We start from the raw sequence: 25,732 nt of genomic DNA on the forward strand, positions 1-25,732 counted from the left end.
GATAGCTACAGATTAAAGGTTGAAGATCTCCATAGGTAGCTACTCTATGTTCACCTTATCTTATGTACAGTGATGATTTACTGAGTGTGAGATGAATACATTATTGACTATTCCGCTACCTGCTCCTTTTGTCTTGGAACATATGGATTATCATATCCTCCCTTTTTCCCCTCCAGCCCACTTTCCCCTTTAAACACTGAAGCCCTCAAAATCACCTCTGGAGAAAGACATAGACCCCAGACGGTTTCTGTGATTTGGGGTTTATTTCTTCTGAGCGTGTCCTTAACCTTGTCAAAATAACTTCTAAATAACCTTCTAAATCTCAGATACGTTTTGGTTTACACATGATAGGAACTGAAATTTGGGTATGAATTTGGTGATCAAATTACTAAATTTTTAAGTTTCATAGGCAAAGTGCATACTGATTCTCACATTCTCCTCTCCATTACCGTGGTCTCCTCCATTACCGTGGTCTCCTCCATTACCGTGGTCTCCTCCATTACCATGGTCTCACAGTTACAGCAAGTTCATCAGTAACTCAAAACAGTGAAACACTGTTAGAGCCCCACAAGAATAATATAGAAAAACATTTTGTTTAGTCATGTATCTACAGCCAAAGATATATTAAATACTGGAGTAGGTAACAGTAAATTTTAAAAAATCTTCAATATTGAATTGTATGAAGTTCAAATAAAAAGTAAAGATTTTGTCATGAGGATTATATCATAAAGGAAAACTCGTATTGAAATTCAGATTACCTGAAAGTGTAAAACTAATTCCCTCAGGTGGGAGTCTTCTGTAGCTCAATGTTCTATGTAGAATATACCTGTCAGTAAAGGAAGCTACTGATCTTTTATAATAGAATGGCACATCTCTTGGCAGCATGTCTTACTGAAACACACAATAAGAGAAAAAGCCAAAGAAGGAGACCTGAATATACCATAGTATTAGAAATTACAGATCACTGAAACAAAGCTTACAGGCTGAGAATTTTTTGTTCATTTATAGGTATACTGACACAGTTGGGCAAACAAGTTACCCATAAAGATTTTGTTAGTTCAAGTTCAAAAGAAAATTCCCCTTGAAGGAAAATAAGCCGTCACTATTATCTGTTCCAGCACTGTCATCTAGGCAGGCTGAACCTCAGCATAATCCTATTGAGTGTAATTTTAAGTCATTATTTCTCACCAAGACATTAGAAGGTTTCATTATTGATGAAAGACATGGTACTCCCCATGCACACTTGAGAAGGCTTCCCGAAGCTCTGATGCTAGGATGCATTGGTGTCAAGAGCATTTTCATTACAGGACACCTGGGTGCTGTCAACTGTCCCAGTCGCAACAGGCCAAAGAGTGCTCTTCTTCCATATCATCAACTAAGGGGCAGATGTAGAGCAAATGTCAAAGGGAGAACTACATCTCACCTGTGTATATGAGTCATGCATGGTTTCTGTTAATTGAGCAATATTGACAATACTAAAAAAAGACCCATTATAAAGGTTTTAGTCCACTGGTTCACAAAATATAATACGGACAAATCATACAGGTCTCTTGGCTTTGGAGAAGCAATTCAGTGGTTTTATGCAGAAACAAGAACAACCCATTGATAATCGCTTTATATATTCAAGGAAGCTGTATCAGTAACAATTGGCATGGTTTATTGTATATGAACTTTCATAAAATACAGACACTCGGGAAGCCACATGAATCTCAGGATCTAGAAATCAGTTATCAGGGCACATGGAGTTGTACGCATTTACATGCATCTTGGCCAAAATGCCCAGTTTTCATATTGTGAACCCTCATCAAATGTTCCACAAACATCACAAAATGAAATAACATAAATATTATAATAGGTAGAGGTGAAGACCAGGCACAGGGGCTCAAGCCTGTAATCCCAGCACTTTGGGAGGCCGAGGTGGGCAGATCACGAGGTCAGGAGTTCAAAAACAGCCTGACCAACATGTCGAAACCCCATCTCTACTAAAAATACCAAAAAATTAGCCAGGAATGGTAGCACTTGCCTGTAATCCTAGCTACTCAGGAGGCTGAGGCAGGAGAATTGCTTGAACCCATGAGGCAGAGGTTGCAATGAGCCGAGATCATGCCACTGCACTCCAGCCTGGGCAACAGAATGAGACTCCATCTCAAAAACATAATAATAGGTAGAGGTGGATCTATGTCTACTCTTACATGTAGAGGAAAAGAATATTACATTGTCTCATCATTATCTCAGTAAAATTTCAATAAAAAGACATGTTTTAATCACAAGGAAGCCATAAAGAATGTCAAGTCACTTACTGAGGAGTAGAATGTACACTGGGAACTGGGACACATGTTGCCGCTTTGGTGAACCTACTCATCTCAAAAGCCCTTTCAGGACCAACTGGAAGCATTCACAGCCTGTATTTTCATTATACTGAAAATGATGAAGTCACATGATATTTGGGGTTTATATTCAGATACTAGTTTGCCCATCAATTTATTCAGTTCTCTGTTTCACAGGCAAAGCAAATTACTGATGTTACATATTTGTATCCACTGGCATGATCCTTCTGTTACGAAAAGTTTACCAGTGAGTAAACTGGCCATACCATTATAATATCTTAAAATTTTTAAGGTAAAATAAGAAAAAAATTGGTGTAGTTGTATGTATGTACCCAAGTGAACATTACATGTTAGATTGGGCATTATTAATCAAGTGAAACAGAAAATAAAATGTTCTCAACTTTCAATCCCATCAAATTCAGGTAAAAAGTAAAGATTCTGTCATAGCATCATATCAGATAGGTCAGTCACTCTCTGAGAATAAAATCCATACTGAGATTCAGATTTTTTAAATGAGTAAACATAATAGCCTTAAGAGTGAATCATCACTGGCCCAGCGGTCTATCTTGAATGTATGTGTGATGAAGGCAGTCACTCTGCTTTCATTAATGGGATGATGCATCTCTCGTAACACTGAAAGATACAATGAAAGATATAATGAGAGAAGAAGAACCAAGGAATGAGTTCCAAATGTCTCATACTATTAGGAATTATAAATAATGGAAACAATGCTTAAAGGACGAAAATGTGTTGTTTACCCAGAAATGCATACACAGGGTTTGGCAAAGCAAGTTTGCCACAATGGTGTCGTTTTCTCAAGCTCCAAAATTATTCACCTAAAAGAAACAAGGATTTCTAACTTCTTGTCTCAGGTTTTTCGCTTATGTTAAGTCTCCACATAATCCTATTGAACGTAATTTTTATGTCATCTTCCCTGTTGAAGACAATATAACATCTCAATATTGACCCAAGCCAGGGGGTTAATCTATGGAGTCATCTCCCCACAAAGGCAGAATCGTAGATATTAGCATGTTTATCATAGATAGATTAATGTTCTGCAGTGGATTGGAGTTGCTACATATTCAGTGCTGGATACCTGGATGGTATAAATTGCCCTGGGTGCAGCAGGCCAAGTGGTGCTCTTCCTTTGCTCTCATCTGAAAGGAGTAGGCCAGGTGTCAAAAAGGAAAACACTGTTTCACATAGTTACATGGCTCACGCACAGTTTTCCTTAGTGGAGCAAAATAGTCAGTACCCCAGAAATAGCCCGTTATGTAGTCTATAGACCACAGATTCACCAAACACAAGAAGGACAACATATACAGGTTTCTTGACTTTGGAGAATCACTGGTGTGGTGCCATGCAGAGCTGGGATGATGCCACTGCTGATCCCTTCGCTACGTAATTGAGATGGCCATATCAGAAACAATCGCCATGGTCACTTGCCAATTCACACTCATAACATGAAACTTCTAAAGCCACATAAAACTCAGCCTCCAGAAATCAGATATCACGCTGCTCAGAATTGTATTCATTATTTATCACTGCTTTTACTTGCTTACTTTGAATTTAATTTTAATTTTCCCCCTAGCTTCCCAATGGGAAAGATTATTTATTTAGATCTTTGTTCTTTTTAATATACATTCAGTGGTATAAATTTCCCAGTAGGCATTGCCTTTGTTGCATTCCTAAATTTTTGATAAGTTGTGCTTTCAATTCCATTTAGTTTGAAATATTTTAAAAATTTATCTTGAGATTTCTGTGACCTTCAGTTATTTTGGAGTCTGTTGTTTAACCTCCAAGTATTTTCATGTTTTTCAGCTATCTTTTTTTTAGTGATTTTTTTTTAACTTTCATTTCCTGGTAGTCTGAGAACACACTTCGTATGATTTCTAATCTTTTAAATTTGCTGAGGTGCATTTTCTAGCCCAGAATGTGGTCTATTCTGCTGAATGTTGTGTGTGTGTGAGAAAATGTGTCATCTGCTGTTACTGGGTAAAGTGGTCCATAGATGTCAGTTACATATTGTTGATTGAATTGAGTTTTTGATCATGGTTGATCATGTTATGCCCGTACTGATTTTCTGCTTGCTGGACCTGTCCATTTCTGAGAGAGGGATGTCAATGCCTCCAACTCTAAGAGTGAATTTATCTATTTCTCTTTGCAGTTCCATCAGATTTAGCTTCATGTACTGTGATGCTCTGTTGTTCAGTGTGTACACACTAAGGATTGTTATGTCTTCTTAGAAAACTGATCCCTTTGTCATTAAGGAATGCCCCTTTTGATCTCTGATAATATTCCTTGTTCTAAAGTCGGTTGTGTCTGAAATTAATATGGCTATTTCACTTTATTTTGATTAATGTTAGCATGGGATATCTTTCTCCATTCCTTTACTATGAATATATTTGTGCCTTTATAAAGTGGATTTCCTTACTTTTTCTGTAGAGATGAGGTCTCATTCTGTCAACCAGGCTAGAGTGCAGTGGTGTGATCATAGCTCACTGCAGTCCCAAAATCCTGGGCTCAGGTGACACTCCGCCTCAGCCTCCTAAGGACCACAGGTGCACACCACCATGCCCAGCTATTTAAAATGCATTTCTCACAGACAACATATAGTTGGGTCTTGTTTTTAATCCACTGACAATCTCTGTCTTTTAAGTGCTGTTTAAAGTGATTATTGATATACTTAGATTAACATATTCAGTATTTGTTATTGTTTTCTATTTATCAACCTTGCAATTTGTTACTTTTTTGGTCTTCCACTCTTCTTCTCCTCTCCCTGGTTTTAATTGAGCATTGTATAAGATTCTGCTTTTCCATACAAAAAATTAGCCGGGCGTGGTGGCGCATGCCTATAATCCCAGCTATTCAGGAGGCTGAGGCAGGAGAATCGCTTGAGCCCAGGAGGTGGAGGTTGTGGTGAGCTGAAATTGTGCCATTGCACTCCAGCCTGGGCAACAAGACTGAAACAACATCTCAGGAAAAAAAAAAAAGGATTCTGCTTTTCTTTTTTTTTCTTTTTTTTTTCCTTTTTTTGGTAGAGATGGGCTCTTATTTTGTTGCCAGGCTGGACTTGAACTCCGAGGCTCAAGTGATCCTCATGCCTCAGTCTCCCAAAGTGCTGGGATTACAGACATGAGTCACCACATCTGTCCTGATTCTGCTTTTTCTTCTATTAGTATATTGATTATACTGCTTTTTTCAAAATCATTTTTAGTGGCTGTGCTGGATATTACACTATACATTTACAACTAATCCAAGTCCTTTTTCAAATTATACTATCCTACTTCATGGGTTAGTCCAATTAAGAGTGTTTTCTTTCCCTCATGATTTATATAAATATATATATATTTATTTATTTTATATATTTATTTATTTTATATTATTTATTTTATATATATATTTATATATTTATATATTTTAAATACTTTAAGTTCTAGGGTACATGTGCACAATGTGCAGGTTTGTTGCATATGTATACATGAGCCCTGTTGGTGTGCTGCACCCATTAACTCGTCATTTACATTAGGTGTATCTCATAATGCTATCCTTCCCCACTTCCACTACCCTACAACAGGCCCTGGTGTGTGATGTTCCCCTTCCTGTGTCCAAGTGTTCTCATTGTTCAATTCCCACCTATGAGTGAGAACACGCAGTGTTTGGTTTTCTGTCCTTGTGACAGTTTGCTCAGAATGATGGTTTCTAGCTTCATCCATGTCCCTACAAAGGACATGAACTCATCCTTTTTTATGGCTGCATAGTATTCCATGGTGTATATGTGCCACATTTTCTTAATCCAGTCTATCACTGATGGACATGTGAGTTGGTTCCAAGTCTTTGCTATTGTGAATAGTGCCGCAATAAACATACGTGTGCATGTGTCTTTATAGCAGCATGATTTATAATCCTTTGGGTATATACCCAGTAATGGGATGGCTAGGTCAAATGGTATTTCTAGTTCTAGATCCTTGAGGAATCGCCATACTGTCTTCCACAATGGTTGAACTAATCTACAATCCCATCAACAGTGTAAAAGTGTTCCTATTTCTCCACATCCTCTCCAGCACCTGTTGTTTCCTGACTTTTTAATGATTGCCATTCTAACTGGTGTGAGATGGTACCTCATTGTGGTTTTGATTTGCATTTCTCTGATGGCCAGTGATGATGAGCATTTTTTTCATGTGTCTGTTGGCTGCATAAATATCTTCCTTTGAGAAATGTCTGTTCATATCCTTTGCCCACTTTTTGATGGTATTGTTTGATTTTTTTCTTGTAAATTTGTTTAAATTATTTGTAGATTCTGGATATTAGCCCTTTGTCAGATGGGTAGATTGTAAAACTTTTCTCCCATTCTGTAGGTTGCCTGTTCATTCTGATGGTAGTTTCTTTTGCTGTGCAGAAGTTCTTTAGTTTAATTAGATCCTATCTGTCTATTTTCGCTTTTGGTGCCATTGCTTTTGGTGTTTTACTCATAAAGTCCTTGCCCATGCCTATGTCCTGAATGGTATTGCCTAGGTTTTCTTCCAGGGTTTTTATGGTTTTAGGTCTAACATTTAAGTCTTTACTCCATCTTGAATTAATTTTTGTCTAAGGTGTAAGGAAGGGATCCAGTTTCAGCTTTCTATATATGGCTAGCCAGTTTTCCCAGCACCATTTATTAAATAGGGAATCCTTTCCCCATTCCTTGTTTTTGTCAGGTTTGCCAAAGATCAGATGATTTTAGATGTGTGGTATTACTTCTGAGGGCTCTGTTCTGTTCCATTGGTCTATATCTCTGTTTTGGTACCAGTACCATGCTGTTTTGGTTACTGTAGCCTTGTAGTATAGTTTGAAGTATGGCAGCATGATGCCTCCCGCTTTGTTCTTTTGGCTTAGGATTGTCTTGGCAATGTGGGCTCTTTTTTGGTTCCATATGAACTTTAAAGTAGTTTTTCCCATTCTGTGAAGAAAGTCATTGGTAGCTTGATGGAGATGGCATTGAATCTATAAATTACCTTGGGCAGTATGGCCATTTTCACAATATTGATTCTTCCTATCCATGAGCATGGAATGTTCTTCCATTTGTTTGTGTCCTCTTTTATTTCGCTGAGCAGTGGTTTGTAGTTCTCCTTGAAGAGGTCCTTCGCATCCCTTGTAAGTTGAATTCCTAGGTATTTTATTCTCTTTGAAGCAACTGTGAATGGGAGTTTACTCATGATTTGGCTCTCTGTTTGTCTGTTATTGGTGTATAGGAATGCTTGTGATTTTTGCACATTGATTTTGTATCCTGAGACTTTGCTGAAGTTGCTTATCAGCTTAAGGAGATTTTGGGCTGAGACGATGGGGTTTTCTAAATATACAATCATGTCATCTGCAAACAGGGACAATTTGACTTCCTCTTTTCCTAATTGAATACCCTTTATTTCTTTCTCTTGCCTGATTGCCCAGGCCAGAACTTCCAACACTATGTTGAATAGGAGTGGTGAGAGAGGGCATCCCTGTCTTGAGCCAGTTTTCAAAGGGAATGCTTCCAGTTTTTGCCCATTCAGTATGATATTGGCTGTGGGTTTGTCATAAATAGGTCTTATTATTTTGAGATACGTCCCTTCAATACCTAGTTTATTGAGAGTTTTTAGCATGAAGTGCTGTTGAATTTTATCGAAGGCCTTTTCTACATCTATTGAGATAATCATGTGGTTTCTGTCTTTGGTTCTGTTTATATGATGGATTACATTTATTGATTTGTGTATGTTGAACCAGCCTTGCATCCCAGGGATGAAGCCAACTTGCTTGTGGTGGATAAGCTGTTTGATGCGCTGCTGGATTCAGTTTGCCAGTATTTTATTGAGGATTTTTGCATCGATGTTCACCAGGAATATTGGTCTAAAATTCTTTTTGTTGTGTCTCCGCCAGGCTTTGGTATCAGGATGATGCTGGCCTCATAAAATGAGTTAGGGAAGATTCCCTCTTTTTCTATTGATTTGAATGGTTTCAGAAGGAATGGTACCAGCTCCTCTTTGTACCTCTGGTAGAATTCGACTGTGAATCTGTCCAGTCCTGGACTTTTTTTGCTTGGTAGGCTATTAATTATTGCCTCAATTTCAGAGCCTGTTATTGGTCTATTCAGGGATTCAACTTCTTCCTGGTTTAGCCTTGGGAGGGTGTATGAGTCCAGGAATTTATCCATTTCTTCTAGATTTTCTAGTGTATTTGCATAGAGGTGTTTATAGTATTCTCTGATGGTAGTTTGTATTTCTGCGGGATTGGCGGTGATATCCCCTTTATCATTTTTTATTGTGTCTATTTGATTCTTCTCTATTTTCTTCTTTATTAGTCTTGCTAGCAGTCTATCAATTTTGTTGATCTTTTCAAAAAAACAGCTCCTGGATTCATTGATTTTTTGAAGGCTTTTTTGTCTCTATCTCCTTCAGTTCTGCTCTGATCTTAGTTATTTCTTGCCTTCTGCTAGCTTTTGAATGTGTTTGCTCTTGCTTCTCTAGTTCTTTTAATTGTGATGTTAGGGTATCAATTTTAGGTCTTTCCTGATTTCTCTTGTGGGCATTTAGTGCTTTAAATGTGTCCCAGAGATTCTGGTATGTTGTGTCTTTGTTCTCATTGGTTTCAAAGAGCATCTTTATTTCTGCCTTCATTTCATTATGTACCTAGTAGTCACTCAGGAGCAGGTTGTTCAGTTTCCATGTAGTTGAGCGGTTTTGAGTGAATTTCTTTCTTTCCCTTTTTTTTTTTTTTTTTTTTTTTGAGATGGAGTCTCGCTCTGTTGCCCAGGCTGGAGTGCAGTGGCACCATCTTGGCTCACTGTAAGCTCCGCCTCCATTCTCCTGCCTCAACCTCCTGAGTAGCTGGGACTATAGGCATCTGCCACCACGCCTGGCTAATTTTTTTGTATTTTTAGTAGAGACAGGGTTTCGTTGTGTTAGCCAGGATGATCTCGATCTCCTGACCTCGTGATCCACCCACCTTGGCCTCCCAAAGTGCTGGGATTACAGATGTGAGCCACCATGCTCAGCCTGAGTCAGTTTCTTAATGCTGAGTACTAATTTGATTGCACTGTGGTCTGAGAGACAGTTTGTTATAATTTCTGTTCTTTTACATTTGCTGAGGAGTGCTTTACTTCCAACCATGTGGTCAATTTTGTAATAAGTGTGATGTGGTGCTGAGAAGAATGTATATTCTGTTGATTTGGGGTGGAGAGTTCTGTAGATGTCTATTAGGTCTGCTTGGTGCAGAGCTGAGTTCAATTCCTGGATATCCTTGTTAACTTTCTGTCTCATTGATCTGTCTAATGGGGTGTTAAAGTCTCCCATTATTATTGTGTGGGAGTCTAAGTCTCTTTGTAGGTCTCTAAGGACTTGCTTTATGAATCTGGGTGCTACTGTATTGGGTGCATATATATTTAGGATAGTTAGCTCTTCCTGTTGAATTGATCACTTTTAGCATTATGTAATAGCCTTCTTTGTTTCTTTTGATCTTTGTTGGTTTAAAGTCTGCTTTTATCAGAGACTAGGATTGCAACCCCTGCTTTTTTGTTGTTGTTGTTTTCTGTTTGTTTGGTAGATCTTCCTCCATCCTTTTATTTTGAGCCTATGTGTGTCTCTGCACGTGAGATGGGTCTCCTGAATACAGCACACTGATAGGTCTTGACTCTTCATCCGATTTGCCAGTCTGTGTCTTTCAATTGGAGCATTTAGCCCATTTACATTTAAGGTTAATATTGCTATGTGTGAATCTGATCCTGTCATTATGATGTTAGCTGGTTATTTTTCTCGTTAGTTGATGTAGTTTCTCTCTACCATCAATGGTCTTTACAATTTGGCATGTTTTTGCAGTGACTGGTACCAGTTGTTCCTTTCCATGTTTAGTGCTTCCTTCAGGAGCTCTTGTAAGGCAGGCCTGGTGGTGACAAAATTTCTCAGCATTTGCTTGTCTGTAAAGGATTTTATTTCTCCTTCACTTATGAAACTTAGTTTGGCTGGATATGAAATTCTGGGTTGAAAATTCTTTTCTTTAAGAATGTTGAATATTGGCCCCCACTCTCTTCTGGCTTGGAGAGTTTCTGCCGAGAGATCCGCTGTTAGTCTGATGGACTTCCATTTGTGGGTAACCCAACCTTTCTCTCTGGCTGCCCTTAACATTTTTTCCTTCATTTCAACTTTGGTGAATCTGAGAATTATGTGTCTTGGAGTTGCTCTTCTTCAGGAGTATCTTTGTGGCATTCTCTGTATTTCCTGAATTTGAATGTTGGTCTGCCTTGCTAGGTTGGGGGAGTTCTCCTGGATAATATCCTGCAGAGTGTTTTCCAACTTGGTTCTGTTCTCCCCATCACTTTCTGGTATACAAATCAGACGTAGATTTGGTCTTTTCACAAAGTCCCATATTTCTCGGAGGTTTTGTTCATTTCTTTTTACTCTTTTTTCTCTAAACTTCTCTTCTCCCTTCATTTCATTCACTTCATCTTCAATCACTGCTTCCTGATACCCTTTCTTCCCCTTGACTGAATCGGCTACTGAAGCTTGTGCATTTGTCACGTAGTTCTCATGCCATGGTTTTCAGCTCCATCAGGTCATTTAAGGTCTTCTCTATGCTGTTTATTCTAGTTAGCCATTCGTCTGATCTTTTTTCAAGGTTTTTAGCTTCTTTGTGATGGGCTTGAACATCCTCCTTTAGCTCAGAGAAGTTTGTTATTACTGATCATCTGAAGCCTATTTCTGTCAACTCGTCAATGTCATTCTCCATCCAGCTTTGTTCCACTGCTGGCAAGGAGCTGCATTCCTTTGGAGGAGAAGAGGCACTCTGATTTTTAGAATTTTCAGACTTTCTGCTCTGGTTTCTCCCCATCTTTGTGTTTTTATCTACCTTTGGTGTTGGATGATGGTGATGTACAGATGGGGTTTTGGTATGGATGTCCTTTCTGTTTGTTATTTTTCCTTCTAACAGTCAGGGCCCTCAGTTGCAGGTCTGTTGGAGTTTGCTGGAGGTCCACGCCAGACCCTGTTTGCCTGGGTATCACCATTGGAGGCTGCAGAACAGTAAATATTGCAGAACGGAAAATGTTGCTGACTGATCCTTCTTCTAGACGCTTCATCTCAGAGGGGCACCTGGCTATATGAGGTGTCAGTCGGCCCCTACTGAGAGGTGTCTCCCAGTTAGGCTACTCGGAGGTCAGGGACCCACTTGAGGAGGCAGTCTGTCCATTCTCAGATCTCAAACTCCGTGCTGGGAGAACCACTACTCTCTTCAAATCTGTCAGACAGGGACATTTAAGTCTGCAGAAGTTTCTGCTGCCTTTTGTTCAGCTATGCCCTGCCCACAGAAGTGGAGTCTACAGAGGCAGGCAGGCCTCCTTGAGCTATGGTGGGCTCCACTCAGTTCAAGCTTCCCAGCCGCTTTGTTTACCTACTCAAGCCTCAGCAATGTCGGACGCGACTCCTCCAGCCTCACTGCCACCTTGCAGTTCGATCTCAGACTGCTGTGCTAGCAGTGAGTGAGGCTTTGTGGGCATGGGACCCTCCGAGCCAGGTGTGGGATATAATCTCCTGGTGTGCCGTCTGCTAAGACCATTGGAAAAGCACAGTATAGGGTGGGAGTGTCCCGATTTTCCAGGTACCATCTGTCACGGCTTCCTTTGGCTAGGAAAGGGAATTCCCCAACCTCTTGTGCTTCCCAGGTGAGGCGATGCCCTGTCCTGCTTCAGCTCACATGCTGTGGGCTGCACCCACTGTCCAACAAACCCTAGTGAGATGAACCTGGTACCTCAGTTGGAAATGGAGAAATCACCCATCTTCTGTGTCACTCACGCTGGGAGCTGTAGACTGGAGCTGTTCCTATTCAGCCATCTTGGAACTGGATGACTTATAAGATTGCTGTCATTCATTTCACTTATCTATAACCTATAATCACCAAATATAATCCTGTTATTATTTTCAACAAATTGTTGAAAGATCAATTATGAATCAAAAAATATATATATTTAATTTTTCCTTCATATATTTCTTCTCCAGTGCTTTTCATTTCTTTATGTAAATTAGATTTTCTGACCTATGTCATTTTTATCCTTTCTGAAGAATTTCTTTGTATGTTTATTAAAAGGTTGGTGTAGAGGCAAGAAGTTCTCTCAAGTTTTGTTGGTCTCAGAAAGTATTTCTGCTTCACTTTTGAAGAATAATTTTGATGAACAGAAAATTCAAAGTTGGTAGATTTTTTTGTTTTTTTACTTTTAACATTAAGTATTTCACCCTGACTCACATCTTGCTTTCATGGATTCTGAAGATAATTTCAAAGCAATTTTTATTCTTGCTGCTCCATAGGTAAGATGGTTTTCTTCCTATTGCTCCTATCAAAATTTTCCCTTGGTCTATGATTTTCTGGACTTTAAATATGAAATGCAAAGGTGTCGATTTGTAAAATATTTTTATTCTGCGTAATGTTCTCTGAGCTTCCTGAATATGTGGGTTTCTGTCCATTATTAATTTTAGAAAATGCTCAAGTCATTGTTGTGTCAAATATTTCTTTCCCTTTATCTCCTTATTCTTCTGACGTTCTTACTATGCATCTTTACACTTTTTGAAATGCTTCCAGAGTTCTTGGATATTCTTTACTTTCTCATTCTTTTTTCCCTCTGCATTGCAATTTGGAAATTTGTATTTACATTTCTTCAAGGGAACTAACTTCTCCTACAACACAAGCAGAGCACTGATGAGCACAAAAAAAGGCACTTACTGTAAATTCTATATGCTGTAAATTCTACAGACTGCTGTTGACATCACGCCTTTTCTAATGATTCTATCCTAGAGTTTGCTTCTCCTGACTTACATTACTTACCTGTTATTCCTTGTTACCTATTTTCTACCTTAGAGCACTCAGTATGTAACTCATGTCGTATTAAGCCTATCATGTGATTACTGCAACATTTCAGCCAATACCAATCTAATTCTTTAGCTAGATCTTCCACTTCAGAAGGTGTTCTTTAAATGTCTAAGCATTGCAATTTGTATTGATGGCAAAACATGATATAAGGAGAAACACAAATGAGACAATCCATTATCAAAAGATTTCATATTTCTTTGAAAAACCATCAATATGATAAAGCCATATCGATGAATTTCTGTGGCTATATCAAAATAAATGTCCTCTGCTGTGCTTGTCTACTTTCTCATCTTTGGATTTCCATACAATCTTTTTCAATAAAGTAGGATATGGGCAGTGCATTCGACTGTAGTCCCCAGTTTCTTTTAAAAAAAAAACCAACAACTGGATAAATTATACGCAATCATATAATGTACAGAAAAAAAGCATCTTTCTGAAAAACTACAATGAGACTATCTATTCCAACTAAAACACTATCAAATTAGGAAGTAAATAAAAATGAAAAATACCACCACCCATAAAACATTTGCTGCTGCCTTTGTGAAAGTAAAACACACAAAGGGAAAAGAATACACAAAGAGAACACACAAAAAGCGCTGAAGAAAATGAAATACAAAGAGCTGCCACAACACCCATCACATAACCTCTCCTCAAGACAAAATAAGGTTCTCATCATCGACCCAACTAAGGGCACTCCTGTTGCCGTGCAGGTAACCAGCGGGACCTGGACAAGCCCACCTCAGCTCAATGCAGGACACTAGGCTGCCAAGAAAAGCCCAAGTTCTAGCACACCAAAGGCTGCGCACCTGGCTGACAGACACTGTCCCGGGACCAGCCGGGCTCACTCTCTTGTGGGACAGGAGGAGGACAGCTGTCCAAACAGGACCTCACAGCTCCATGAGAAGAAGTGGGAAGGGGGTGCCGGCTCACACATGCTCATCCTCCATGGACCCACGTAATAGGATCCATGTGGAACACTGACCCATCACAGATGCAGGGCACCCTTCGCCCTCCCTGCCACAAAACCCTGGAAAGACAGGGCAAGCGGGTCACTGGGATTAGGCAAGATGCCTGGGCTGCACCCTACTGCAGGCCCCAAGAGCACCTCCACTGCCTGGGCCAGCTCTCCCAAAAAACCCCAGGGCCTCACCAGGACCACGGGGCATGGGCCAGGGCAACCAAGCAGCTCATGGTCAACCAAGGAGGCTGGTCCAGATGCCAGGAGCCAGTGCAGACCTGGCAGTCGCAGAGCCTGCCCCTAGGCATGGGGGGCACTGGCCCTGGTGCCCACTCCAAGCAGGCACTAGAAATCAAAGCCTGGGGGCCTCCAGAGCCACATGCTTTCTATGGTGGGTTCCCATCCATGACTCAACCCCAGGGAGAAAATCACCACCCCCTACTAGGCTCTAGGAGGCCCATTGGAAAGGCCCATTTCTCAACAGGGATGATTCCAATTAGGGCCATGGGTGAGGCGCCATCCTTGAATCTCCATGACCCAACCCCAAGGGCAGATTCATGCACCACACTCCAGGGACAAACAGCTCCCCTCTAACTCTCTTCAGGCCTGACTTGAGCACTGAGTCTCAACCGAGTGCTGTCATGGGTGGGGCTGAAGGAACACTTTCCTGCCTGGACCGCCATCCCTCCTATAGAGTTCAGGGAAGGTATCCTCCTTGGGTCCAGTTCCCTCTCTGATGGGAATTCAGGTTGGTTCCCTGAGGAAACCCTCTTATCCCAAAGGCTGACCCTTGGTGACCCCACATGGCCTGGCTCATGACCCATGACACCAGCAGGATCCACTCACCTATGCCAGTCAATGCCAAGGGGCCCGCTGGGTGGAGGAGCTCACTGAAAGACACAAGGGGAAAATGGGAGCTCAGGAAGGAGCCACCAACCAGCCCCACCCCTGAGGAAGAGGAGCCCCGACACCAAGCCCCCTCAGGGAGCCTAGGCTGCCTCACAGAGGAGCGCAGAGACAGGGTTGGACCTTCCTGATGGCCTTCAGGGCCTGCAGGTCTCCAGCCCAAACTACAGCAGTCATTCCAGGAATCCCAGCGTCCTCTTCCAAGATTCTCACCTAGGCTGGGCCTCAGCGTAATCCTATTGAGCATGATTTTTAAGTCATCACCTCTCTTCAGGACAATATAAGGTTCTCATCATTGACCCAACCAAGGGCAACCCCCACACCAAGCATGCCTCCAGCAGAATCTGGATGTGCTCACCACAGCTCAGTGCAGGAGACCAGGGTGCCAGGGAGGGTCCGAGTTTCAGCACACCAGGGGATGAGCACCAGGTTGACACACACTGGCCTGGGGCCTGTGGGGACTCAACACAAGCCTTCCTCCAGGCTCACCATCTGGAGGGACAGGAGGAGGACATGTGTCTAACCAGGGCCTCACATATCAGTGCAGAGAGGGTGGGTAGGGGATACCCATGCGATGGGGATTCATGCAGAACACCGACCCAACATGGACACAGAGCACCATTGGCCCTCCCGACCACCAAACCCTAGAAAGACAGAGCAAGTGGGTCACTGTGCTGGGGCAAGATGTCTGGGCTGCACCCTACTGCAGGCCCTGAGAGCACCTCCACTGCCCGGGCTGGCTCCCCAGAACAACCCCAGGGCCACACCAGGACCATGGGGCATAGGCCAGGGCAACCAACCTGCTCCTGGCCAACCAAGGAGTCTTGGCCAATCAGGAATCACATGATGTCCTCTCCTTTTCTTGGGCTCAAGACCCCACCACCCTGGAGGTGACCCCATGACTCAGAAGCAGCCTGTGTGGCAAATTTCCAGGACAGGTCCCTGAACAGCCGGCCTTCCCACCACATGAGGCCACCCTTCCCACCCCTGGATCTAAAGGAAAGGATGACCCCAGTGGGACACGAGTTGCCCCCATGGCCCAAAGAAGGGCCGGCCTGCAGCACCGCCAGGCACCAGGAGAGCTCAGCTTTGACTCAACCTCACTGAAATAGCACCCCCACCAACAGGCTCAAGGAGGTGCCACTAAGATGGCGATTACTCAACAGGGTCGGTCCCATTCAGGGCCATGGGTGGGGTGCACTCCTTGAATCTCCACTGCCTGACTGTGTGGGCCCAATCACCAACCACTCTTCCGGGAGGGAGAACTCTAGTGTGACCCCCAGGGAGCCCCAGAGCTTCTGTGTCCCGCATGATGTGCCTGGGCAGTCCTCAAGGCCTGACCAGCCCACAGAATTTCAGCTGGGAGCGGCTCTATGTTGGGCTGAAGGAACCCTTTCCTGCCTGGACCACCATCACCCTGCAGAGCTTCAGGAAATGCGTGCTCCTAGGGTCAGATCCTCAGGGAAGCAATGCTACTGGAGAAATGTTCCCTCCCCAGTGGGAAAGAGGTTGGCACCCTGAGAAGACCCTAGTGGCCTAAAGGCTGACCCTCAATGGCCCAAGGCTGCCTCATTCATGGCCTATGACCCCAACAGGATACACTCGCCTATGCCGCTTAAGGCCATGGGCCCCACCTGGGCAGAAGAGCTCATGAAAGACACGGGGGAGAACACGGGCTCAGGAAGGAGCCACCAACATGCCCTATCCCTGGGGAAACACAGCCCAGACACCAAGCCCACACAGTGAGCCTGGGCTGCCTCATGGAGGGGCACAGAGACATGGCTGGGTCCCCTTGAGATGCCCTTGAGGGCCTCAAGTTCTTCAGCACAAAATACAGTGACTAGTAGCCCTGCCAGGGATCTTGGTATCCCAGCATCCTCTTCCAAAATTCTCATATAGGCTGGGCCTCAGCGTAATCCTATTGAGCATGATTTTTAAGTCATCATCTCTCTTCAGGACAATATAAGGTTCTCATCATCGACCCAACCCAGGGGACCAACAACCTCGCATATGATTCCAGCAGAACCCAGATGTGCTCACCACAACTCAGTGTAGGAGACCAGGGTGCCAGGAAGGGCCTGAGCCTCAGTGCATCAGGAGCTGGACACCAGGCTGATGGCCACAGCCCCAGGAACAGGCCCAACACAAGTCTTTCTCCTGTCTCACCATCTGGGAGAGAGGTGGAGGACATCTGTCCAAAATGACCTCCATGTGGGGAAGGAGGTAGGGCATGCTAACTGATGCTTGCTCGTCCTCCATGAACACATTGTGCACACAGGTGCCCTCTCCAAGCACACATTGGAAATCACAACCTGACTCACATGCTTTCTTTGGTGGGTAAACACTAGTATTCCGCGTATCTCCCACACACAGAGCCAGCCACACTTGAACAACTGGGAGCCACACGGTGCCCTCACCATTGCTTGGGCCCAAAACTCCACCACCATGGAGGTGACACAATGGATTCCAAGCAGCCTGAGCAACAAATTCCCAGAACAGGTCCCTCGACAGCAGGCCATCCCTTCTCAAGGGGCCACCCTTCCTGACACTTGATGTCAGAGATAGGGTGATCCCCAGCAGGATGCGGGCTGCCCTGTGGACCAAGGCCACGAATCCCAGGGCTGACCTGTCGCACAACCAGGTATGGGCAAGGCAGAGGCCTTGACCCAACCGCAGGAAAACAACGTCACCTCCCACCAGGCTCCAGGAGACCTACTGGGATGGTACATTGCTCAATAAGAATGGTCACATTCCAGGCAATGGATGGGGCATGACCATTTTATGTCCAAGACCCAACCCTAAGGGTCCATTCCCACACCACACTCCGGGGACTGGGAGCTCCCATGTGACCCCTGTGGCACTCAGAGCCCCTCTGGACCCCCTCGTGTTCAAGCAGTCCTTGAGAACTGACCTGAGCACCGAGTCTCAGCTAGGAGCTGCCTTGCCTGGGGCTGACAGAACCTTTTCCTGCCTGGACCACCGTCACCCCCGCAGGGCTTCAGGTATCCTCCTTGGGTCTAATTCCCAAAAAAGCCACCCTCCTGGAGAACCCATCTCTCCAGGTGGGAATTCAGGTCGGCTGCCTGAGAAAACCCTTCTGGCTCAAAGGCTGAACCTCGGCTACCCCACACGGCCTGGCTAATGGCCCATGACCCCAGCAGGATTCACTCACCTATGCCAGTCAATTCCAGGGGGCCCGCCTGGGAGGAAAAGCTCACTGAAAGACACAAAGGAGGAATGGGGGATCAGGAAGGAGCCACCAATGTTCCCTGGCCCCAGGGAACTGCAGCACCAACACCAAGCCTGCAGAGGTAGCCTGGGTTGCCTCAAGGAAGAGCACAGAAACAGGGTTGGGCCTCCTTCCAGATGCCCTTCAGGACCTCCAGGACCCCAGCCTGGAGGACCTGTTGGAGATCTCGGGATCCCAGTATCCTCTTCTAACATTCTCACCTAGGTTGGGCCTCAGCGTAATCCTATTGAGCATGATTTTTAAGTCATCACCTCTCTTCAGACAATATAAGGTTCTCATCATTGACCCAACCAAGGGCAAGCCCCTCCCCACCCATGCATCCAGCAGAACCTGGATGTGCTCACCACAGCTCAGCAGGAGACCAGGGTGCTAGGGAGGGTCTGAGCTTCAGCACACCGGGGGGACGAGCACCAGGCTGAAGGACACTGGCCTGGGGCCTGTGGGGGCCCAACACAACTCTTCCTCCAGGTTTACCATCTGGGATGACAGGAGAAGGACATGTGTCCAACCAAGGCCTCACATATCAGTGTGAGGAAGGTGGGTAGGGGACGCCCATGTGATGGAATCTATGCAGAACACTGAACCATCATGGACACGGGGGAACATTAGCCATCCTGGTCACCAAATCCTGGAAAGACACAGAAGTGGGTCACTGGGCTGGGGCAAGATGCCTGGGCTGTGCCCCACTGCAGGCCCTAAGAGCACCTCTACTGCTTGGGCCGGCTCCCCCAAACAACCCCAGGGCCGCACTGGGACTATGGGGCATGGGTCAGGGAAACCAACCTGCTCATGGCCAACCAATGAGTCTGGCCTTAACACCAGGAGCCAATGCAGACCTGGCAGTCACAGAGCCTGCCCTGGGCATGGTGGGTGCCCTTCCTGGTGCCCTCTCCGAGCACACACCAGAAATCAAAGCCTGGGGACCTCTGGGGCCACGTGTTTTCTCTGGTGGGTCCTCATCTTGCCCTACACCTCCCACACACAGAGCCAGGCCACACTGGGCCAATCAGAAACCACGTGGTGTCCTCTCCTTTCCTTGGGATCAAGACCCTGCCACCCTGGAGGTGACCCCGTGGCTCAGAAGCAGCCTGTGGGGCAAATTCCCAGAAAAGGCCCCTGGACAGCAGGACTTCCCACCTCAGGAGGACACCCTTCTCGCCATTGAATCTCAAGGAAGGGGAAACCCCAGCGGGATGTGAGCTGCCCCCTTGGCCCAAAGACCACAATCCCCAGGGCTGCCTGCAGCACCACCAGGCACCAGCCAGAGCTCAGCCTTGATCCAAATGCATTGAAACAGTGCCTCCCCCTACCAGGCTCAAGGAGGTACCACTAAGATGGCCCATCACTCAGTAGGGTCGGTCTGATCAGGGCCATGGATGGGGTGCAGTGATGAATCTCCAGGGCCTGTCTGCGTGGGCTCAATCAACCACCACTGTCCAGGGAAGGAGAACTCCAGCGTGACCCCCAGGCTGCCCCAGAGCTGCAATTGCCCCTTTCATGTGGCCTGGGCAGTCCTTGAGCCCTGACCTGCCCACCAAGTTTCAGCTGGGAGCTGCTCTATGTTGGGTTGAAGGAACCTTTTCTGCCTAGACCACCATCACCTCTGCAGGGCTTCAGAAATTGCGTGCTCCTAGGGTCAGATTCCCAAGGAAGCGACCCTATTGAAGAAACGCTCAGTCCCCAGTGGCACCCTGAGAAAATCCTAGTGGTCCGAAGGCTGACTGTCAATGGCCCCAAGCTTCCTAATTCATGGCTCATGATCCTACAGGATACACTCACCTATGCCGCTTAAGGCCATGGGTCCCACCTGGGCAGAAGAGCTCACTGAAAGACATGGGGGAGAACACAGGGTCAGGAAGTAGCCGCCAACATGCCCCATCCCTGGGGAACCAGAGCCCAGACACCAAGCCCAAAGAGGGAGCCTGGGTTGCCTCACACAGGGTCACAGAGACAGGGCTGGGCACCCTGAGATGCCCTTCAGGGCCTCAAGTTCTCCAGCCCAAAATACAGTGGTGCTGCTGGAAATCTTGCGATCCCAGCGTCCTCTTTCAAAATTCTCATCTGGGCTGGGCCTCAGCGTAATCCTATTGAGCATGATTTTTAAGTCATCACCTCTCTTCAGGACAATATAAGGTTCTCATCATTGACCCAACTCAGGGGACCAACAACCTCGTGCATGTATCCAGCGGGACCCAGATGTGCTCACCACAGCTCAGTGCAGGAGACCAGAGCACCAGGAAGGGCCTGAGCTTCAGCTTATCAGGGGCTGGGCAACAGGCTGATGACCACTGGCCCAGCAACAGGAGGCCCAACGCAACTCTTCCTCTGGTCTCACTACCTGGGAGAGAGCTGGAGGACATGTGTCCAAAATGATCTCCACGTGGGGAAGTAGGTAGGGCATGCCAGCTCACACCTGCTCATCCTCCAAGGAACATGTGATGAAATCCATGTGAAATACGGACTTGTCACTGGCACGGGGTACCCTTGGACCTGCTTGCCAATGAATCCTGGAAGGACAGGGCAGGTAGGCCACTGGGCTCAGGCAAAATGCCCAGGCTTTGCCATACTGCAGGCTTTGAGAGCACCTCCACTGCCCAAGACGACTCTGTTGCATGACCCCAGGGCTTCCCTGGGACCACTGGGCACAGGACAGGGCCATTCGCCAGGTCATGGCCAACCAAGAAGGCTGGCCCAGATGCCATGCCTGGCAGTCGCATAGCCTGGGCAGGGGGGGCATGTGTACAGGTGGCCTCTCCAAGCACGCACTGGAAATCACAGCCTGAGCCACATGCAAATTTGGTGGGTCACCACCCATACTCCACATGTCTCCCACACACAGAGTCAGCCATACTTGAACAATCGGGAGCCACATGGTGCCCTCTCCATTGCTTGGGCCCAAAACTCTACCACCCTGGAGGTGACACAATGGATTTCAAGCAGCCTGAGCAACAAAATCCTGGAACATGTCCCTCCACAGTGGGCCGTCCCTTCTCAGGAAGCCACCCTTCCTGACATTGATGTCAGAGATAGGGTGATCCCCAGTGCCATGCGGGCTGCCCCTTGACCCAAAGTGCACAAGTCCCAGGGCTGACCTGCAGCACAACTACATACGGGCCAGAGCTCTGCCTTGACCCAACCCCAGGAAAACAATGCCACCTCCTACCAGGCTCCAGGAGACACACTGGGATGGTCCATTGCTCAATAGGGATGGTCACATTCCAGGCAATGGGTGGGGAACAACCATTTTATGCCCACGACCCAACCCTAACGGTCCATTCCTACACCACACTCCGGGGACTGGGAGCTCCTATGTGACCCCCGTGGCACCCAGAGCCCCTCTGGACCCCCTCGTGTTCAGGCAGTCCTTGAGAACTGACCCAAGCACCGAGTCTCAGCTAGAAGCTGCCTTGCCTGGGGCTGACAGAACCTTTTCCTGCCTGGACCACCGTCACCCCCGCAGGGCTTCAGGTATCCTTCTTGGGTCTAATTCCCAAAAAAGCCACCCTCCTGGAGAACCCATCTCTCTCAGGTGGGAATTCAGGTCGGCTGCCTGAGAAAACCCTTCTGGCTCAAAGGCTGAACCTCGGCTACCCCACACGGCCTGGCTAATGGCCCATGACCCCAGCAGGATTCACTCACCTATGCCAGTCAATTCCAGGGGGCCCACCTGGGAGGAAAAGCTCACTGAAAGACAAGGGAGGAATGGGGGCTCAGGAAGGAGCCACCAATGTTCCCTGGCCCCAGGGAACTGCAGCACCAACACCAAGCCTGCAGAGGTAGCCTGGGTTGCCTCAAGGAAGAGCACAGAAACAGGGTTGGGCCTCCTTCCAGATGCCCTTCAGGGCCTCCAGGTCTCCAGCCAAAAATACAGTCGCCCTGTTGGAGATCTCGGGATCCCAGTGTCTTCTTCCAACATTCTCACCTAGGTTGGGCCTCAGCGTAATCCTATTGAGCATGATTTTTAAGTCATCACCTCTCTTCAGACAATATAAGGTTCTCATCATTGACCCAACCAAGGGCAAGCCCCTCCCCACCCATGCATCCAGCAGAACCTGGATGTGCTCACCACAGCTCAGTGCAGGAGACCAGGGTGCCAGGTAGGGTCTGAGCTTCAGCATACTGGGGGATGAGCACCAGGCTGAAGGACACTGGCCTGGGGCCTGTGGGGGCCCAATACAAGTCTTCCTCCAGGCTCACCATCTGTAGGGACAGAAGAAGGACATGTGTCCAACCAGGGCCTCACGTATCAGTGTGGGGAAGGTGGGTAGGGGATGCCCATGTGATGGAATCTATGCAGACACTGAGTCAACATGGACGTGGAGCACCCTTGGCCCTCCCGGCCACCAAACCCTGGAAAGACAGGGAATGTGGGTCACTGTGCTGGGGCAAGATGCCTGGGCTGTGCCCTACTGCAGGCCCCAAGAGCACCTCTACTGCTCAGGCTGCCTCCCCCAAACAACCCCAGGGCCGCACTGGGACTATGGGGCACAGGTCAGAGCAACCAACCTGCTCATGGCCAACCAACGCATCTGACCGTGACACCATGAGCCAATGCAGATCTGGCAGTCGCAGAGCCTGCCCTGGGCATGGTGGGTACCCACCCTGGTGCCCTCTCCAAGCACACACCTGAAATCAAAGCCTGGGGGCCTCCAGGGTCACATGCTTTCTCTGGTGGGTCTTCATCTTGCCCTAGACCTCCTACACACAGAGCCAGGTTACACTGGGCCAATCAGAAACCACGTGGTGTCCTCTCCTTTCCTTGGGATCAAGACCCTTCCACCCTGGAGGTGACCCCATGGCTCAGAAGTAGCCTGTGGGGCAAATTCCCAGAACAGGTCCCTGGACAGCAGGACTTCCCACCTCAGGAGGACACCCTTCATGCTATTGAATCTCAAGGAAGGGGTGACCCCAGCGGGATGTGAGCTGCCCCCTTGGCCCAAAGACCACAACCTCCAGGGCTGCCTGCAGCACCACCAGGCACCAGCCAGAGCTCAGCCTTGATCCAACTGCATTGAAACAGTGCCTCCCCCTACCAGGCTCAAGGAGGTACCACTAAGATGGCCCATTACTCAACAGGGTCGGTCCCATTCAGGGTCATGGATGGGGGCAGTCCTGAATCTGCGGGGCCTGTCTGCGTGGGCCCAATCACCCACTACTGTCCAGGCAGGGAGAACTCCAGTGTAACCCCCAGGCTGCCCTAGAGCCCCTGTTGCCCTCCTCATGTGGCCTGGGCAGTCCTCCAGCCTGATCTGCCCACCAGTTTTAGCTGGGAGCTGCTCTATGTTGGGCTGAAGGAACCCTTTCCTGCCTCGACCACTATCACCTCTGCAGGGTTTCAGGAAATGAGTGCTCCTGGGGTCAGATTCCAAGGGAAGAGACCCTACTGGAGAAATGTTCCCTCCCCGGTGGCACCCGGAGAAAACCCTAGTGGCCTGAAGGCTGACCCTTAATGGCCCCACGCTGCCTATTTCATGACCCACGACCCCAACAGGATACACTCACCTATGCCGCTTCAGGCCAGGGGCCAACCTGGGCAGAAGAGCTCACTGAAAGACAAGGGGGAGAACACGGGCTCAGGAAGGAGTAGCCAATATGCCCCATCCCCGGGGACCCAGAGCCCAGACACCAACGCACACAGGGAGCCTGGGCTGCCTCCCAGAGGGGCACAGAGACAGGGCTGGGCACCCCTGAGATGACCTTCAGGGCCTTAAGTTCAACATCCCAAAATATAGTAACCCTGCTGGGGATCTCGGGATCCCAGCATTCTCTGCCAAAATTCTCACCTAGGCTGGGCCTCAGCGTAATCCTATTGAGCATGATTTTTAAGTCATCACCTCTCTTCAGGACAATGTAAGGTTGTCATCATCGACCCAACTCAGGGGACCAACCACCTCACATATGCATCCAGCGGGACCGAGATGTGCTCACCACAGCTCAGGGCAGGAGACCAGGGCACCAGGAAGGGCCTGAGCTTCAGCATATCACAGGGCTGGGCAACAGGCTGATGGCCACTGGCCCAGGAACAGCAGACCCAAAGCAAGTCTTCCTCCGGTTTCACCATCTGGGAGAGAGCTGGAGGACATGTGTCCAAAATGACCTCCATGAGGGGAAGGAGGTAGGTCATGCCAGCTCGTACTTGCTCATCCTCCATGGATGCATGTGGTGAGATCCACGTGCTTGTCACTGACACAGACACCCTTGGCCCTGTGTGCCACCGAACCCTGGAAGGACAGGGCAGGTAGGTCACTGGGCTCAGGCTAAACGCCCAGGCTGTGCCATACTGCAGGCTTTGAGAGCACCTCCACTGTCCAAGAGGGCTCTGCTGCATGACCCCAGGGCATCCCTGGGATCACTGGGCACGGGCCAGGGCCATTAGCCAGGTCATGGCCAACCAAGAAGGCTGGCCCAGATGCCATGCACCACTGCAGACCTGGCAGTCACATAGTCTACCCGTGGGCATGGGGGGGCATGCGTACAGGCACCCTTTCCAATGAAGCACTGGAAATCACAGCCTGAGCCACATGCTTTCTTTGGTGGGTCACCATCCGTACTCTGCATGTCTCCCACACACAGAGTCAGCCACACTTGAACAATCGGGAGTCATGTGGTGCCCTCTCCATTGCTTGGGCCCAAAATTCCACCACCCTGGAGGTGACACAATGGATTCCAAGCAGCCTGAGCAACAAAATCCCGGAACAGGTCCCTCGACAGCTGACTTTCCCATCTCAGGGGGCCACCCTTCCTGACACTTGATGTCAGAGATAGGGTGATCCACAGCAGGATGTGGGCTGCCCCTTAACCCAAAGCCCACAAGTCCCAGGGCTGACCTGCAGCACAACTACATACGGGCCAGAGCTCCGCCTTGACCCAACCCCAGGAAAACAATGCTGCCTCCCACCAGGCTCCAGGAGACCTACTGGGATGGCCCATGGCTCAATAGGGATGGTCACATTCCAGGAAATGGGTGGGGCACGACCCTTTTATGCCCAATACCCAACCCTAACGGTCCATTCACACACCACACTCTGGGGACTGAGAGCTCACATGCGACCCCCGTGGCACCCAGAGCCCCTCTGGACCCCCTCGTGTTCAGGCAGTCCTTGAGAACTGACCCAAGCACTGAGTCTCAGCTAGAAGCTGCCTTGCCTGGGACTGACAGAACCCTTTCCTGCCTGGACAACCGTTACCCCTGCAGGGCTTCGGGTATCCTCCTTGGGTCTAATTCCCAAAAAAGCCACCCTCCTGGAGAACCCATCTCTCCAGGTGGGAATTCAGGTTGGCTGCCTGAGAAAACCCTTCTGGCTCAAAGGCTGAACCTCAGCGACCCCACACGGCCTGGCTAATGGCCCATGACCCCCGCAGGATTCACTCACCTATGCCAGTCAATTCCAGGGGGCCCGCCCGGGAGGAAAAGCTCACTGAAAGACA

General features: G+C 47.4%; 1 protein-coding gene and 8 non-coding genes across 11 annotated transcripts; all 9 read right to left on the minus strand.

The window, feature by feature from the left end:
• Positions 1 to 1,138: 1,138 nt before the first annotated feature.
• Positions 1,139 to 1,218, minus strand: LOC114679907 (small nucleolar RNA SNORD115). The gene has a single exon (XR_003731997.1). It is a non-coding gene; the product is annotated as a small nucleolar RNA SNORD115 (small nucleolar RNA).
• Positions 1,219 to 2,465: 1,247 nt separating this feature from the next.
• LOC144329814 (uncharacterized) lies at positions 2,466 to 24,574 on the minus strand. 3 transcript variants are annotated; one of them, XM_077938949.1, is made up of 11 exons: positions 24,233 to 24,574; positions 23,807 to 23,850; positions 22,371 to 22,504; positions 21,944 to 21,988; positions 20,511 to 20,811; positions 20,084 to 20,128; positions 18,649 to 18,781; positions 18,227 to 18,271; positions 15,413 to 15,546; positions 14,995 to 15,038; positions 2,466 to 2,960 (listed from the first exon to the last, which is right to left on the minus strand). In XM_077938949.1, exons 5-9 carry the CDS (start codon positions 20,662 to 20,664, stop codon positions 15,540 to 15,542), a joined length of 384 nt encoding a protein of 127 aa, XP_077795075.1. In that variant the 5' UTR covers positions 20,665 to 20,811; positions 21,944 to 21,988; positions 22,371 to 22,504; positions 23,807 to 23,850; positions 24,233 to 24,574; the 3' UTR covers positions 2,466 to 2,960; positions 14,995 to 15,038; positions 15,413 to 15,539. The 3 variants fall into 3 exon arrangements, with proteins under 3 accessions (XP_077795075.1, XP_077795077.1, XP_077795076.1); XM_077938950.1 differs by lacking the exon at positions 2,466 to 2,960 and adding an exon at positions 3,350 to 3,484; XM_077938951.1 differs by lacking the exon at positions 18,649 to 18,781.
• Positions 3,216 to 3,296, minus strand: LOC114679904 (small nucleolar RNA SNORD115). Its single transcript, XR_003731996.2, has one exon. It is a non-coding gene; the product is annotated as a small nucleolar RNA SNORD115 (small nucleolar RNA).
• LOC114679833 (small nucleolar RNA SNORD115) lies at positions 15,275 to 15,356 on the minus strand. Its single transcript, XR_003731925.1, has one exon. It is a non-coding gene; the product is annotated as a small nucleolar RNA SNORD115 (small nucleolar RNA).
• Positions 16,957 to 17,038, minus strand: LOC114679846 (small nucleolar RNA SNORD115). Its single transcript, XR_003731938.1, has one exon. It is a non-coding gene; the product is annotated as a small nucleolar RNA SNORD115 (small nucleolar RNA).
• Positions 18,512 to 18,592, minus strand: LOC114679868 (small nucleolar RNA SNORD115). Its single transcript, XR_003731960.1, has one exon. It is a non-coding gene; the product is annotated as a small nucleolar RNA SNORD115 (small nucleolar RNA).
• On the minus strand, positions 20,373 to 20,454 carry LOC114679834 (small nucleolar RNA SNORD115). The gene has a single exon (XR_003731926.1). It is a non-coding gene; the product is annotated as a small nucleolar RNA SNORD115 (small nucleolar RNA).
• Positions 22,234 to 22,314, minus strand: LOC114679869 (small nucleolar RNA SNORD115). The gene has a single exon (XR_003731961.1). It is a non-coding gene; the product is annotated as a small nucleolar RNA SNORD115 (small nucleolar RNA).
• On the minus strand, positions 24,095 to 24,176 carry LOC114679867 (small nucleolar RNA SNORD115). The gene has a single exon (XR_003731959.1). It is a non-coding gene; the product is annotated as a small nucleolar RNA SNORD115 (small nucleolar RNA).
• Positions 24,575 to 25,732: the final 1,158 nt, after the last annotated feature.

The sequence above is a fragment of the Macaca mulatta genome, chromosome 7 (genome assembly GCF_049350105.2).
Source record: "Macaca mulatta isolate MMU2019108-1 chromosome 7, T2T-MMU8v2.0, whole genome shotgun sequence".
In the NCBI taxonomy this organism is placed as follows: Eukaryota; Metazoa; Chordata; class Mammalia; order Primates; family Cercopithecidae; genus Macaca; species Macaca mulatta.